At 36.9% G+C, this 17,636-nt stretch overlaps 1 protein-coding gene across 9 annotated transcripts in view; it reads left to right on the top strand.

Moving 5' to 3' along the window:
- LOC134745501 (muscle-specific protein 300 kDa) overlaps nt 1–17,636 on the top strand; it is a 298,426-nt gene that overhangs the window by 139,356 nt on the left and 141,434 nt on the right. For all 9 annotated transcript variants that reach the window (XM_063679556.1, XM_063679613.1, XM_063679589.1 and 6 more), the window contains 5 exons: nt 10,464–10,525; nt 13,674–13,769; nt 13,909–14,085; nt 16,986–17,149; nt 17,346–17,622. In XM_063679556.1, the coding sequence (XP_063535626.1) occupies nt 10,464–10,525; nt 13,674–13,769; nt 13,909–14,085; nt 16,986–17,149; nt 17,346–17,622 (776 nt within the window). The remainder of the gene's footprint in view (nt 1–10,463; nt 10,526–13,673; nt 13,770–13,908; nt 14,086–16,985; nt 17,150–17,345; nt 17,623–17,636) is intronic.

Genomic DNA, 17,636 nt, shown 5'->3' with positions numbered 1-17,636 from the left:
AAATAAAGCTAAATTTGGTATTTTTATTAGATTCTCAAACCTTTTAAAAGATAATTAATATCGAACGAACCATTATCATGAGCGTTTTACGTTTTGTTATCTGTCAAGCTACTTAAACACGCTCCATCCAAGGTCAAATTACTTTCCCCACTAGTGGATAAAACGCGTTTTTCCCCGCTTGTATTGAAGGATAAACGACAACTTTCCGAGCTAGTGAGGGGAAAATATATTTCTTATTTGAAAACACTCAAAAGCGAATCTTACCAACAATTACCACCAATTTACCAATTACCAACTTACCTAAGATGGATTGATTTTTCACCCTCGTTAGCCTCTGGTTTGAAAATTAAATCGAATCATTACTTTATAATTTAATACCCACCGGGCTACCGCAAAAAAAGGGCAAACTTGTTATTTTAAAAATATACCCTAGTTTGATTGAATTATCCTTTTCACACGCCCCTATATTTCAAATTTCATCGAAACCGCTAGAGCCGTTTTTAAGAAAATACAAAAAAAAATGCAAATGTATCTGAAAAATATGATATATTATTTTCCGCTATGTAGCTTACTCGTACTGTCAGCCTTGTTCGTTGCCCTGTTTACTGTGAACTTGTTCTTGTTTACCGTAGATTTTAGATCATTGTGTTATTTATAGCGGAAGCCGCTCGACCCCAATTTCAAAGGAATACCGCAAATCGATGTACAGGTTAAAAAAATTCGCTGCGGGGGGAGTGGTAAAACATTATTTTTTTTGTATGGAAAAAAATATTTTTTTTTTCCAAAACCTATCGAGTATCATACGAAAGGGCTTTTTGAGGCGATTCTAAAAATATATCACATCATTACATTTCGGGCATTTTTTTAAATTAAAACAAAAATAATTTTTGAAACATACCAAGTTTGGGCTCCTCCAGACACGATATGGCAGATTTTTTTTTTTGTACAATGTACCACAAATGATACGTAATATCTTGATATCGAACCCCAAGAAAGCATTATTGAAAATAATATCATTAACATTTTTTTTAATTTTTCAATTTTACAAAGTGATACAGTTCTACTTCAATACCTATTTCACTAGACTTATGGAACTGTACTGCAGATACGGTACATATTAATCATAAAATGATACGTAATATCCATATATCGAACAGGAAATACCTCTTTAACCCTTTAACTGCGCCTTTTCATCGGTTGGTATATATAGTTTGTTTTGTTTTTGACACAAAATATCAAGATTGTATCCTTCAGATACATATCATAAATCAAATTTTTTGTAGCACGCTTAGCGACCTGCTGATAAAACATAAAAAAGCCGACCAAGAGCATGTCGGGCCATGCTCAGTGTAGGGTTCCGTAGTTACCCGTCCGTCAAAATAGACTATTTGCAAAAACTCAAAAACGGCTACCCCGATTAGGTTCGCTATATTTTTCATTTAGTCTTTACTAAGCTATACTTTCACGATTTTTTTCATATTTTTTGGACCCATGGTTCAAAAGTTAGGGGAACTACAGGGGAAAACAAAACTTATTTTTTGTTTCAGATCGATTATTTCCAAAAATTTTAAATTGATCAAAAAATGGTGCTTGAAGACCCTTATTCATTTTAAAAGACCTATTCAACGACACACTATAGGGTTGAAGCGAAAAAAAATTCATCCCCGCTTTTCATGTAGGGGACCCTAAAAAAATATTTTTTCTAGTTTTTCTTACGACTTTGTCAGCGTAACTGATTTATATATTGGTGTCAAAGTTAAGCTCTCTAGCCATGTCCGTCTGTCTGTCCGACGGCGACTTTTCTGATCGTTAGTGGTGATTATCTTTTTCTACATGTATACTTTTAAATTATGTTGTTTTATATCAGTAGACACCACAAATAAAGTAACATGTGTGTTGTTTACGTAGTCTGCCAACCTTGACACAAATCCTCCGTCACGTCAGTGTCGCGTTACGAGCCGATTAAAATTAGGGTGATGGGTTACGGTGACCTTTGTCGGAATAGGGTTACAGTGCCAGAAGGCTGTACCTTAAATGTTCCAGTATTTTTTAATTGAAAACCTGGGACTTCGGCCTAGATACATATATTTATTTGTTTTGTCGTAATGGTGATAAAAATCAGTAATAACATATACTAGTCTATAATAAAAAGCTATCCTTGAAAAGACTGAAAATAGTTACTATTTCCATTTATTTCTTACCAATTGTAGGAATTACTCTATTGTCGAAGCTAAATTGAATCAAACTGACGATTTAAATTAGGTGAATTCCCATCGAGTCGCGTAATTTGCTTTGTATGAGTGTTGTCGATTTTAAAAACGCTATCAAGCTATCAACATCCTGGTAAAAATTGCCCACTATAAGAAAATCCCTCAACGCCTAAAAATACTGTCGCGCAAAAGCTCACGCGTTTCTAGACATGAGGGTTACACGCCTAAGCAGCGTGGACCTCTAAATTCCTTTCCTGATCCTGTGACCCCAGTTCATCATCAATTTGTTGACATTCACTCAGTGTGCAAAGATCTCTGAAGTGACAACCGGGATATGGGGCAATAGGTCACTCATGTCTGGTGGTGTTGACAATGGATGACATTGGCGCCTGCGCCGTCAATGGGTGACGTCACCGCATCCATTGCCAATACATCGCAGTTAAAAATGTCGGCCAAGTGCGAGAGTTAACTGATTTTTAATTAGGTTTTCTTTCTAACAGTTGCAAAGCGAAAAGTTCTTAAGCATTTTTAAAAAGCTTTCGACGTTTGTTTTATTTACTTTGTTTTCTTTTAAGGTATTTTCAATTTTTTAACACGCCACAGCGTCAACTGATACATGAGAGATAAATCATACCAGAATTAAAGTTATTACATTGGATTTAAGACATTTCAATATTAAAGTAGATATGTTTTTGTTTTCATTCTTGTACATACTGTATAGCAGCCCTACAGTTCAGAATTTTGTACAAACTCTATTCGGAACAAAGGATGTGACCGCGGATTTTGACCTCTGATTTTCTTTCTTCTAAATGTTTATAATACTTTGTACTCCCAGATAATCCCGTAGTTTTTTTTAAACAATGTGATAACTCGCATAAACCTTATACCGCAAAGCACCTAAAATCGATAACGTAGTAGGTAACTACATGGACATGGAGCCCTTATTATTCCAAACGATTTGGCTCAAGCATTGCGAGTTTGTGGTTTCGTGGTTACTCGCTAAGTTAGTCAATCGTCAACCAATATCCATGAAATTTAATATGTCAATAAATGTAAACAATATAGTAAGTATGCACATCTACATCGTAGTTGATTGAGTGAGGCATATTTATACGAGTATACCACATATTAATTGTATCCATCTAAACTAAAACAATAATGGCCGTGAATACGCTGGTACGAGACACAAAAGTTAAAACCCCAGTGTGGCACAATAGGGTTCCGTACCTAAAGGGTAAAAGCGGGACTCTATTACTAAGACTGCTGTCTGTTTGTCTGTCTGTCCGTCTGTCACCAGGCTGTATCTCATGAACCGTGATAGATAGACAGTTGAAATTTTCACAGATGTTGTATTTCTGTTGCCGCTATATAACAACAAATACTAAAAACAGAATAAAATAAATATTTAAGTGGGGCTCCCATACAACAAACGTGATTTTTTTGCCGTTTTTTGCGTAATGGTACGGAACCCTTCGGACACTAGTCCGTCTCGCACTTGGCCGGTTTTTTATTCCGTAGACTAAAATGACATTTCATGTGTTTGTTGCTAGTTTTTTACGTCTTATAAATATTGATGTGCTACAACCGGTACTAACCGAAAATAAATTATTGGGAGGTACTTCTATTTGTTGATGAAGTGTCTGTAAAGGCGGGATTCCACCAGTGTGCGGCACAAGCATATTCAGTACAAAAATGCTTGTGCCGCACAGTGCCGCACACTGGTGGAATCCCGCCTTAACACTGCACTGAATACATCCGATCACTATACGATACGAGTAAAGTAACGAATATCGAATACGTACCTAAACCAAAAATACCAAAATGGCGTTGCGTCAGGTCGGCAATACGTCCATTTCATTTTTTTAATATTTGAGTATCATTTAGCGAGTAGATTTCATTTATTGTTTATTTTGAATCTAAAATTAATTTAATATTTATCGGTTATTCACAAACCGAAATCATCCGAAATCAAAGATCAGCACTGTTTGTTTTAGGCTGGTCAATAGTAGTCATATTATTTCTACGTTTGACATTTGTGGTTGTCATTTTAGTCTACAGAATAAAATAATTTTTAAGAAAAAAAACCGACTTCAATGGGGGATGCCGCTGAAAGTGCACTTATTGTTGATGGTGCACTCTTAGATTCTAGACAATGAAATGAAAAAGAGAGCATCTTTTGCCTAATTATGTAGAAAAGGAGGTAAAACGACCCACTTTTCTAGTAGCAATTCGTTTTTGTAAGGGTCGCAGTTCTAACCTAATCTAACCTACTTTTCCGATAGCATATCGTTTCTGTAAGGGTCACAGCTCTAACCTAACCTAACCTACTTTTCTGATAGCAGTTCTGTTCTGTGAGAATCGCAGTTCAAAACCTACCCATCCACCTAACCCACTTTTCTAGTAGCATTTCCGGGTCCGGGTCTGGGTCCGGATACGAGTCCGGGTCCGTGTCCGGCTGTCCGGGTCCAAGTTTGGGTCAGAGTTCGGTCCGGGTCCGCGTCCGAGTTAAGGTTCATGTTCAGACCCGGGTCCGGGTCCGAGTCCAGGTCCAAGTTTAGGTCTGGGTCCATAAGGAAGAAAACAAATCGCCAAACGTGAACTATGTGTCATTGAAGAGTTCCATTCTGATCATCATCAGCAGTTCCATTTCATCAAATGTCACTTTTTTAAATGTAAATGCTGGATTTGTTGATGAAAATACAAAAGTCACTATATGTATGCCGTTCACATTTGAGGAGTTCCCTCGGTTCCTCGTGGGTCTCATCATCAGAACTCGAGCTTGACAAAAATATGTCTTAAAAACTTAAGTTGCTTAACAAACATAAAGAAGACGACAAATCGCCAAACGTAAACTATGCGTCATTAAATAGTTCCATTCTGATCATCATCAGCAGTTCCACTTCATCAAATGTCACTAAAATGGAAATGCTGGATTTGTTGATAAAAATACAAAAATCATTATATGTATGCCTTTCACATTTGAGGAGTTCCCTTGATTCCTCATGGATCCCATCATCAGAACTCGAACTTGACAAAAATGTTTCTTGAAAACCTAACTTGCTTAACAAACATAATGAAGAGGACAAATCGCCAAACGTGAACTATGCGTCATTGAAGAGTTCCGTTATGATCATCATCAGCAGTTCCACTTCATCAAATGTCACTTTTTAAATGTAAGTGCTTGATTTGTTGATGAAAATACTAAAACCATATAGTGATTTTGAGTGCCTTTAATATTTGAGGAGTTCCTTCGATTCCTCATGGATCCCATCATCAGAACTGCTTTTTGACAAAAACGGGACCAATCTGTATGTATATACTTATAATCAAAAAAAGAATTTTCAAAATCGGTTCAGAAATGACGGAGTTATGGAGTAACAAACATTAAAAAAAAAAAAACAAAAAGAAAACACAACCGAATTGAGAACCTCCTCCTTTGAAATCTTGAAGTCGGTTAAAAAACAGACATTTGATTTGTCTAAGGTGGGATATGGTTTAATACAATGTTTAGTTTACGATGTCGTCCTACGCAATCTACTTATTAAGGATACTTGTTTGTGTCTTGTGTCGCACCAATTATAGCGAGTGTCGCCTCGGGTCAATTCAATACGCTATTGGAAGGGCATCGCCCGAGACAAAAGTGCATACTCATTGCACTCAGTTAGCCTACGAATGCAAGTTCTATAATTATAAATTTTGAAAGGCTTTATCTATCAAATCTACTGAGACAATTCTAGTCTCGTATTGAAGCAAATTTAGTCTACTTTAAAAACGTTTTGAGAAGGTTACTATCACAAACTAGTCCTATAGGGTTATAATCGCCCAAAAAAAAACGAAATTGTATAAAGCAAATGTATAAAGTTACTGTATTACTTTTTTGGATAAATAATTACTTACTGATAGCATAGGCTATACGCGTCGAACGCCAGAGCTCAAAAGACTTGTAGAAAGTCATCAACATAGTGCGTCTTATGGTGGTCATACCCCTAAGACATGAAGGATTCGACATAGACGGAAGCATTAGTACAAAAACAAATTAAGCCACCAAGAAACCGTTCACACCACCTACCAATCATACCTACTATATGTGCTAATATATGTTACGCTAAAACAACGCTTTTATCGCTCTTACAAATTGCTGTTTAAAACCATGAGTCACTATTATACCACAAATGCCAATCATACAGGTCGTTCGTTTTGTACTCACAGTCTCAGAATAGACGAAAATGTAATGAACGTAAAAATTCTAGGAAAACTTAAACGATTCTTGCTAAACTGCTCGCGATGTACCCAGTATGGAAATTAACTCCAATTTTAGTTAAAATCGTACTCGTGGACTAAAATTTAATTGCAAATCGGTTTTAACTTAGAAAGCAGGCTTTACCGTAATCTAGGTACGATTGGAATTTCTAGAAAATACCTTCATTATTTCATTAGTCAATGTTACGTTGCGCTGTGCTTTATAACTTAATACATACTTGTCATTTAGGTTTTCAGAGACCCTACTGTACATTTCATTCCATAGCGTGACGTGCTTTCGCGTTAGCTTTATGTCTATTTTATTTTTGTATGGGATTTTTAACAGCGCGCCAAGCGGGACGTTTTGGAAACAGAATCCCGATACAAAATGACACTTGACGCAAACGCGTATGTCACGTCACGCTATCGAATGAAATGTACACTAGGGGTAATACAGTTCAAAAGCTATTATTTAAAACATTGTTGTCATAAACTAAGTAACTATATTCCGGAATAAAATAGGAAGACCGCATGGTAAAATAAGATAGAGCTAAAATGAACGTCCGTCGATATGGTAACTACTAGTTTTTTCCCGCGACTTCGTCTGTGTGGAATTAGTAATTTGGGTAGCTTGTTTTTTAACCATTGAGCTATTGTTTCCCCATAAAAACTTTCACCTCCTTTTCACCCGCTAAATTTTACCTGCTGAACATTCAGCTTGTGGTAGCCCTGGTCTCCCATTACTCCCATCAGTAGCGTCTCCAGAAGAAAGGGTCGTTAAACTTATATTCATGGGGCATATGTACGTTCGGTTTCTAAGACCACTATATCCACACAATATATCTAACTTACTGTGTAGAAATTTGTATGTAGGACCGAATAACTGTGCTAAATATAGGTACGAGTACATTACATGAGTAGATACAATAACCATTATTAGAATCCTATTATAGAAACCTGGAGAACCAAAAGGCTACGAGTATCTAATTACCAAAAAAAATCTGGATTATCATCCACAATATAGCCAGTGATTTGTGACGACAACAGCTTGCAGGTAAACCAACTTCATGTGAACAAAGTTAGCCTCCGGTAATGGGGGAACTTCATTGTGTTATCTCGCACGCGATACTATTAAGGGGAAGTTGAAAAGTCGCCTGAAGTACGAATAGAGCGAAAATATATGCCGCGCTATTGGGCCTCTTATATATTTAAAGCGGTGGTGTGTAACTACACTTTTTTTAATTTTGAAATTGTCTGACTCTACAAACTAGATTCTGTTAGATATTTTTGTGTGCATTGTTGTGTAATATATTTGCACATCCGAATACTTGAAAATAAGTAATAAAAATACTTATTTTTGTTTAGTATTCATGCTTCCATTTGTATTCCATGGCGTAAGTAAAGTTAGATTTATCTTTATAGCTCTCCTCTGTGGACAAAATGAAAACCCAACCGCAAATGAAAGTATTGTCGATCAACCGTACAACCCTAAAGCTGCCAAAGATCGGCCGTTGCCGCCGTTGGCCGGTGCCACTCTGTGCCAGCTGCGTGTTCAGGAGTTGCGAGCGGATGCGTGACTTCAAGGTTCCTGAAGGACTGATGGCCTCACAAAATGTATTGATCCTTTTAATTTAATTTTTATTTTGTCGTGGGTTAGCATCTTAGTAACCTTCTCAAAAACTGCTCTGAAATGCCGCAATTCGATAATCTTGAGTGTGAACTTAAAGACCGCCAACTGGAGCCGTGGGCATGCTTTAGGGACTTGGATCATCATCTGAAACTAATTGACCACTTGTTTTAAATATTATCAACTAGTATATAAAACACATTATACATAGTGTTTGTAGAATGTTCGTATGTAAGGCCAATATCTCCCATAAATGATTCCAAATATCTTCACACGTCTAAAGAAGAAAAAAAATATCCGCCTCGTGCGAGACTGCAACTCGCCATACCCATGTTACGATTATACCAAGATTTACCAAAGATTAACCCGTAGGCGTAGACTATGTCGTCTGCATGTCTCGCGGGCGCTTCCATGACCCCGATAGTCCTGCTGAAGGAATCTAGAGAAAATATGAAGTAACAATATTTTCTCCAATATGCTCGAATATGTTCACCTTATTGTAGCAAAAATAGTACGGGAAGTTCTTTATGGTCAAACTCAAGTTCAAAAAATTCAAATCATTATTGTCCTGTTTTAGCGGTATTTACCAAAGGGTAAAAACGGAACTACGTTTGTATAGAGAACCGAGCTTGCCGGGGACCCTTAAAAAAAGTAAAACAGACTTGAAAAGGATAAAATAAAATATGTGACGTGTTCAGTAAAGTATGAGGCGCTATTTCCATATTGGCTTAATTTGAAATAAATAACCTTATCGACAACCGACAATGTGGTACGTTTTGGTTGAAAACGTCACATATCATCTCGTTTTATATGCGCTAGCAACTGATACATTTGAAGTCGGTGACAAGCCAAATCTTAAAAGTCTCAACACGCCGTCAACCAGAATGCTAACCCTGGTGTAGTTCGATGAGAAAGAAAAGAAAGAACCAGGATTGTAACTATTTGGCTTGCCTTCTCGCATTTGAGTAAACTTTATCTTACATTTAACGTTGTTAAATACGTTATTAAAATACATGAACATTTATGGAAAATAACCATGTTGTTTTTATTTAATACGACGTTGAATTGAAATTGTCCAGATTTCACTCTGCATACGTTACAGCACTTACAACTTTGACAAATTTATACATTTTTATTTTAAATTATTACAGAGATGTTCTAAATCGCGAAATATTACAGCGTACTGTGTGTCTAAAGGGGCCCACTGATTATCAGTCCGCCGGACGATATCAGCCTGTCGATTAGAACAAACATTTGGCAGTTCCGAACAACTGACAGGTCGATATCGTCCGGCGGACTGGTAATCAGTGGGCCCCTTTAATTATGTAGGACATAATGTTTTAAAAATTCATTACTTTTGATTGAATAAGCAGAATATTCAAGAACTAATGCATCATGTAATCATGATAAGAGGCAGGGGATACTTTTCTTGCTGTGTTAGTTGCAAACACTACGGAAGAAAACTTCGTTAAGCCTCTTTTACGATAAGCCTTTTGCCTATGCACTTTCTTTAGTTACATATGCGGAAACTATTCGTAGGATGTGAAATATTTACCTGATACCTCCTTAGTCGAAGGGACTTATTAAATGAATTAAGCTTCCCTTAATAAATGAAATCTATTTATAAATAGAAGGAGTCTATGAACTCATGGACTAGAAATAGACGTGATATTTGGCAGATGTAGTTTATGGATAAGTGGAGTTGGTGCAGTGAACTTGGCTATGACTATAACTATTAGCAATGGAGAAAGTGAATCATCGATACAAATAATCGTATAATTACGTGGACTTGAACAAACATTCGATATTAGATCATATCTGACTTTATTTAATACAAGTATGTAGAAAAGTTCCAGTAAATATAATCGGAGAAACGGACTATAAGTAAATAACTCGTACTTTATGATATTGCTAGTCAAATCCACAACTCTTTGTGAATTATCAAAACGATTCATTAGTTTGGGATTATTATGAGAAATACAATGAATCTATATAATTTTTAGGGGTTTTTTCTGATTTGAGAATCATTAAAAGGTTTGAAACGTGCTTTCACACTAGCTATAAAACTAGCATACTAATTCCATCCTAGAAGCACGGTCAGCGCGTTTCTCGTCTTGGGATCTGCGTTCCCATTTATTTATTCATAAAACGTTTTCCAATCAACTCTTAGGGCGGTTTTAGACTAGCGTTTTATACGCGCCTATATAAGCTCGTCCTTGGAAGCGCGTGTAGTCACTATAGGCGCGTATTTACCAAAATATTTAAGTAGTGAAATGTAGCGAGCGCGTAACGCCGAAACGACCGTACACGCGCAGAAAAAAACACTAATGTAAACCGCTCTTAGGCCATCTAAGTTTGATTTAAAATATGTTTTGTTTTTGTTTCAGATGAACAGGAAAGAGTACAGAAGAAAACATTCGTTAATTGGATCAATTCACATTTGTCGAAGGTAAGGCTGAGGGTAAATAATCATTTAACTGGCCAATAAAATTCTGTATGTGCTTACGCTTTACACTGGCGTACTTGTACCTAAGTATGAAACGTACCTACACAACAAAGAAAAAAAGTGCTGTAGTGTCAATATGACGTATACGTCATATTTTTATAAAATGACATTAATGATGACATATTCACACTTTGTTATTGCATATATCATGTAGACCTGTTGTGTGAAGGTCTGTTTTTTTTTATTCCGTAGACTAAAATGACGTTTCATGTGTAAGACATAGACATGACATTTCTTAGTACCACATGAAATGTTATTTAGTCTACGGAATAAAAAAACAGAATATAGAGTTAGCTTGCTCCGACTCTGTTAATTTAAGTTAGTTAATTTCAATTATTTAATTGGACACTTAAGTATAATATTATGTACTTATGTATTTGTATTATTGCAAATCGCCCAGGGGACAAATTGTCTAGACGTATTTAATTTATAGTCTAAAATAGGATTGTATAAATCATCACAGTTTACTCGTAACTTGATTTTACTACGTGATCTGTAAAATGTTTATGCCTCAAGGGTGGTCCTATATAAATTTAATCCGGATCAGTCTCCGGTTGCCATAAGTTTATTTAAATATTTATTGTTTTAATGTTGGTTGGAACAACACCTTAGACTGACGAAGCAAAATCTTAAAATTGGACAGTAATCTTAAGCTTTTAAAAACATATATATTTATATATTTACATAATGTTTATACACAGTATATAGTGCGACATAAAATAGTAGAAATTAAATAAAATGGAACTAAAAACTTTTCATACTAAAGTGTTGCCATGTTTAAGCATTTTGCGTAAAAAATGTGACAGTTATAGTTGGTCAAGCAAATCTTGTCAGTAGAAAGAGGCGCGAGTTTTTCTATGAAACGATATCCCTTCGCGCCTACATTTTTAGGGTTCCGTACCCAAAGGGCAAAAACGGGACCCTATTACTAAGACTCCGCTGTCCGTCCGTCTGTCTGTCTGTCACCAGGCTGTATCTCATGAACCGTAATAGCTAGACAGTTGAAATTTTCACAGATGATGTATTTCTGTTGCCACTATAACAACAAATACTAAAAACAGAATAAAATTATTATTTAAGTGGGGCTCCCATACAACTGATTTTTTTGCGGTTTTAGGGTTCCGTACCCAAAGGGTAAAAACGTGACCCTATTACTAAGACTCCGCTGTCTGTCTGTCCGTCTGTCCGTCTGTGACCAGGCTGTACCTATCTCATGAACCGTGATAGCTAGACAGTTGAAATTTTCACAGATGATGTATTTCTGTTGCCGGTATAACAACAAATACTAAAAACAGAATAAAATAAACATTTAAGTGGGGCTCCCATACAACAAACGTGATTTTTTGTCGTTTTTTTTTTGCGTAATGGTACGGAACCCTTCGTGCGCAAGTCCGACTCGCACTTGGCCGATTTTTAAAAATTTGCCGCATTGTTGTACTGACAAGATTTGCTTGACCAACTATACGTAGGCCACTGCCCTCAATAATTTTCTACAATTTCTTGTCGGACTATAGCTAGTAGTTCCAATGCTAATTCCATGTGAATATAAATTGAACGTGTGGGGTATTTAATTGTCATATGTGTCATAACGGCACATTTGATTTATTCCCTTCTGTGGTTCGATCGTTAGATGTACAATACCGATGAATTTATTAAGCAACATTAGGCTGCACGTGATATTAATCCTAATGAAATAGTTAGAAGGAGCGATCAGACTGCGTCAAAAGTATCTACCATAACTTATCTGATGGTTTTAGAGAGAGCGTGGCGTCCGCGTTTTTACTGTTACCTACCCTGTAATCAATATTCTTTTAACACATTTTCACTGGCTTGCTTGTACATTGTAGTTTTTAGACCATTTGTGCATTTAATTCGCATTAAGCAAAAGGTCCTATAAAGGTACAAGTTTAACCCGGCGACGGCGACGTGTCGGACTGCAGACAACAACTGCAGATGTTAACTTTGCGGCGTCATGTCGCTGTGTTATAATTTGGACCCCGACTGCAGAACGGTAGCGCCATATGCAGTTGGTTCCGAGTGAGAGTTAGAGGCAATACTGATCTGCGGTCAGGCAGACTGACTGACTTCGAATAATATTTCATAGAAATACATAGAAACCAGTCGTGTCGCCGCGACGAGTCATCTGCAGTCGCGACACGTCGCCGGATTCCAACTTGTACCTTAAGAGTAGATATACACTTGAGATACACCAAACATTTTTTTTTTAATACAGTTGCTCAAAAAGTGCTACTTTTCGTGGCTGTTTAGCGTGCGGAAAGTTGGTTTTCGCGAACTAGTGCTTTTTACTTTTCCAATTTTTTTAAATTTTAACTTGTTCCAATTCATGACTACTTATTGATGAGTGTTAATATTAGTTTCCTTTAAACGTCGTAATCAACATAAAAACCTACTGTTAATGTAAGAATACGAAAAATATGCATATTTCATATTTTATTACTTACCTCTTCATCATTATAAGTATTATAACACGTTTATTTTTTAATGTTGAAAAACCGTTCTTAATAAGTTGTCTGAATGGAACGGAACGCCTGTCAAAGAAGAGGCGTATTTTCTTACTGCAAGAATGTTTTAAGTTTCCAAAGGCAACATTCGATATCGTTTTTATAAATATACGATACACAAATAATCGTAAATAACGATATTTAGGTAATAATAGTACAATGTTTTAATATTTACAATTGTTTCTGTCTTATAGAACATGCATTTGAAAAAAAAACTTTCATTGAAGTGGGTTCAATAATAATAACAAAATCTACTCTAGTCGAATAAAAGCTAGAAAAACACCTCTTCATAATGTCAATGTCAATGATGTCAGTGTCACAGAATTAATAATATAAAAGTTTCTAATTCCATTCCTTACTTGTTGCTTTTCTTATTTTTTCGCATCTGTATTAAAAAACGTCGTTCGATACACGTGCGGAAATGTCATTCTTCACTCGTCCCGCGAGTCTTGCCACTCGCCTAGGGCTCGTGGCAAGATATCTCGGTACTCGTGAAGTAATGACATACTTTCCGCACTAGCATCGAAATGTACTATTGTATGGCCTTAACTTGTAATGTTTTTTTCCAGCGCATACCGCCACTGCGCATCGACGATTTGATACATGACCTGCGCGATGGTACCAAACTGTTGGCGCTGCTCGAAGTGCTGTCTGGGGAGAAACTGGTGAGTACCCTTACAATTGTGATTAGTATTATTAGTATATTAGGTACTGGCGATTCAGATGTACCACTGAAAATAATAAATGTATTTTATTGTAAAGATATAGGGACCTACTAGGCTAACGCGAATCTTTTTTTTTCAGCCAATGGAACGCGGTCGCGTTCTACGCCGCCCGCACTTTTTGTCAAATGCCAACACTGCGTTGAGGTTCCTTGCGGGAAAACGAATCAAGCTTGTGAACATCAACGCAGCGGACCTCGTGGACGGCCGACCTGCCGTCGTTCTTGGTCTAATATGGACCATCATCCTCTACTTCCAGGTGAGCGTGGGATTTTCAACAGCTCTTGCGAAGTTACAAACAGGGTACAAAATATTTCTTTGTTTGCCTTCTTGTTGTATGAGGTAGACAATGTAATATCGAAAGAAATCACACCTTAATAAAAATAGAAAGTATTTGCAGAGCACATTATTAAAATTTGCAATGTGTGACAACATTAGACCATTATTAGCACGTGTTCACACAAACTATGTACACACATGTATAATCAGACTGTTTCACAGAACATACACTAAGTACACTAAACTTGTGTTAATGTTATACATATTGTAATGAAATTGGAAAGTTATAGGCAACATTTCATTTACAGTACCTTAAAGTTTGAAATCGTCCAGTATTACAGTAAACGCAAAACAGCTGTTATTATTTTGTATTTACGTTTAAGGTTTCCTAATTTTCCTATAAACTTTTAATATTTTTTTTTTATATTTTAAGTAGGGGCACTTTTTACGTTACGTAACGCAATTGTATTTTGCAAATGTATGTATACAGTAAGTGCCCCCACTTAAGTACCCCCGTCGCCATACTGGCTGTATAGAAAACGGGATGCTTATATGTTAGGGCACCGACTGTTACCATTTAAAATTTGAATATAGTTAATTCGATACCTGTACCCGTTATGCATAAAATAATATGTATATCTCAAAATTGATGAAAGTTAAGTACATATATTATGTAATGTATGTATGTTTGTATGTATGTAGTTGTGCCCTACATTTTTAAGGCCATTTGTCCAAAGACCGCGACACTTGGACAGTGTCCCTACGACACATAATAGCATTAAAAGCTTAGGGCATTAATAACCCCTTTATTCAAAAAACCGAATAATAGGGTACTTTTAGACTTTTACCGTTACCGGTTTATATAATTTGTTAAATGCAAACAGTAATTGTGAAATATTTGCTTCACTTCTAACTATATACTTGCTATTTAAATTAAAATTATATACTTGCATCGTTGCATTCCTATATTGTATGTTGTATTTACATATTCTCATTTTAATTGGCTTGAACGTACTTTGTTTGCGCAAGCTTCACTCAGTATATTGGACCCACAGGATAGAGGACCAAAGGTGGGTATGCCTTGCTTGTAGCATAGTATAGTTAGAAGGTATAGTTTTAGCAACAGAACCCAGAAAGCGTAGATATTAATTATAGTATGTATTCAAAATGTTTTGGCTCTTCGATGTGTAGGTATTTATGGCATAAGTAGTTATTTTTTATATGTTTAAGAATTTTATCACAGGCTTTCAAATAGCGAGATTAGCTTGATATGCTACTGAATCTTCCCAACATATAATACTTTTTTTATTAATATTGTAATCCGAATATCCGATATTATAATAATGTCATACATCTCAATACATATTCGTTTTGCGCACTGATTGGAACTGTAACGCTTCGCTGGCTGACCTTGCTTTAACCTGACCTGCCGTACACCATCACTATACTGACAATACTTATTTCAGTTTTGTAATAAAATCCGTTACTCTTTAGTCATTCATGTTAAATTTTAAAACTTTACTTTTTTATCGATTTAGATTTAAGTGCGTTAACTGCGCACTGAATCGCGTATTTTATATTGGGTTAGACTACCTGTTTTAATTTTAATACTATCAATATATTTAAACAAAAACAGAAGGTACACATTTAGGCTTAGCCTTCATCGCAGTGACCGCCTTAAAAATAACAACGCACACTATGTGGCAGTTTTAATGACAATGTCTAGTTTCTTTTACGGCTGGTTAAAGACAATAAGGTAGCCATACAATCGCTTTTGAATTTAGTCCATCGTAGTGAAGTTTGTTTTAGTTGGCGATTGTCGTTCGTATCGCAACAAGATTTTTATTTCTAAGTTACCTTGGATATTGTGATTAGTGTTGGGTGCCTATTATAAAATTTAACAGTGTAGGTAACTGAAGTCTAAAATAGCAGTGTTACAGTCGTCATTGTAACAGCGACATACATATTTAAAAGACTCACGTTAGACCGGGCCGGGTCCGAGCCGGAGCTTCCGGCGCTTACTTTACTATGACATATTACCGGCGATCACTCGATGCTTTCCTTAGAAAACGAAGCGCCAAAAGCTCCGGTCCAGACCCGGCCCATGTCATCCTACCTGTCTATATGTGTACGATCAATAGATATTGAAATAGCCTTTTCTATTTCCAAGGAAAGCTTATTAAAAAAACCGGCCAAGTGCGAGTCGGACTCGCGCACCGAGGGTTCCGTACTTTTTAGAATTTTTTTTTTGTTATAGCGGCAACAGAAATACATCATCTGTGAAAATTTCAAGTGTCTAGCTATCACGGTTCATGAGATACAGCCTGGTGACAGACAGACAGACGGACAGTGGAGTCTTAGTAATAGGGTCCCGTTTTAACCCTTTGGGTACGGAACCCTAAAAAAGTGGTGGCCTCATAATCATTAAGGGTCCACGTCCCCGGCAAGCTCGGTTCTCCATACAAACGTAGTTCCGCTCTTATTTTAAAACGAGTAGCGAGATTGCTCTGAAACTTTGTACTTACAATAGGATAAGGTATATCTATGTCTGTAATTAGTTTATGTAGCTTATACCATAGCTAGATACCATAGTTAAAAAAATACAGCAAATTTAAGTTTTTCATATAAAACTTGTTTTTGCTGTATTTCATTTGTTTTATAAACTGGACCTATATAAACTAATTACAGACCTAGATATATCTCATGTCATTGTATGTGCAAAGTTTCATTACAATCCAACACGTAGTTTTAAAATGAGAGCGGAACTATGTTTGTATGGCAAGGTGCAATTCGGCCGAGCTTGCCGGGGACTCTTAAGTTTTGCTCAAATTTTTGCAAGCATGTTCTATCGCTGGTTCTCACCTAGGAACTTGTCCTCAGATCGAGGAGAACAGCCGAGCGCTGGAGTACTTGGGCGGGTCGCGGTGCGCGTCCGTCATGTCGCAGGAGTCCGGGGCCGCCACCCCGACGCACCGCGCCGAAGACCGCTGGAAGCAGGGCGCCAAGAAAACGCTGCTGCAGTGGGTCGCCAACGCCCTGCCCAAGTGAGCAGCATATCCAGCTATTATGACCGTATACTTCTAAGCTCTCTCACTTACCATACGAATTAAAATGCCATCAGCGGTAATAGCGCACTTTTACAAATTCTAAAAGATAAAGTAACCCGATCAAATTTTTGGTAGAGATGTTTAGAAAACATAGTTATGTCATCATTACTAAAATGAGACTTTTTTCTTCCAGGGATTCCAACATTCATGTATCAGACTTTGGTCCCTCTTGGCGTGATGGTGTGGCTTTCCTTGCCATTATCGACGCAATCAAAGCCAACCTGATCAATCTCGCTGAGATGAAGAGGAAGACGAATAGACAGCGCTTGGAACATGCCTTCGACGTAGCTGAGAACGAACTGGGCATCGCCAGGCTTCTGGATGCAGAAGATGTGGACGTGGAGAAGCCAGATGAGAGATCCATTATGACTTATGTGGCACAGTTTTTGCACAAATATCCTGAACCCAAGGTGAGGCTTATTCA

This window comes from Cydia strobilella, chromosome 1 (genome assembly GCF_947568885.1).
Source record: "Cydia strobilella chromosome 1, ilCydStro3.1, whole genome shotgun sequence".
NCBI lineage: Eukaryota > Metazoa > Arthropoda > Insecta > Lepidoptera > Tortricidae > Cydia > Cydia strobilella.
This window is presented reverse-complemented; position numbering and strand designations above follow the sequence as displayed.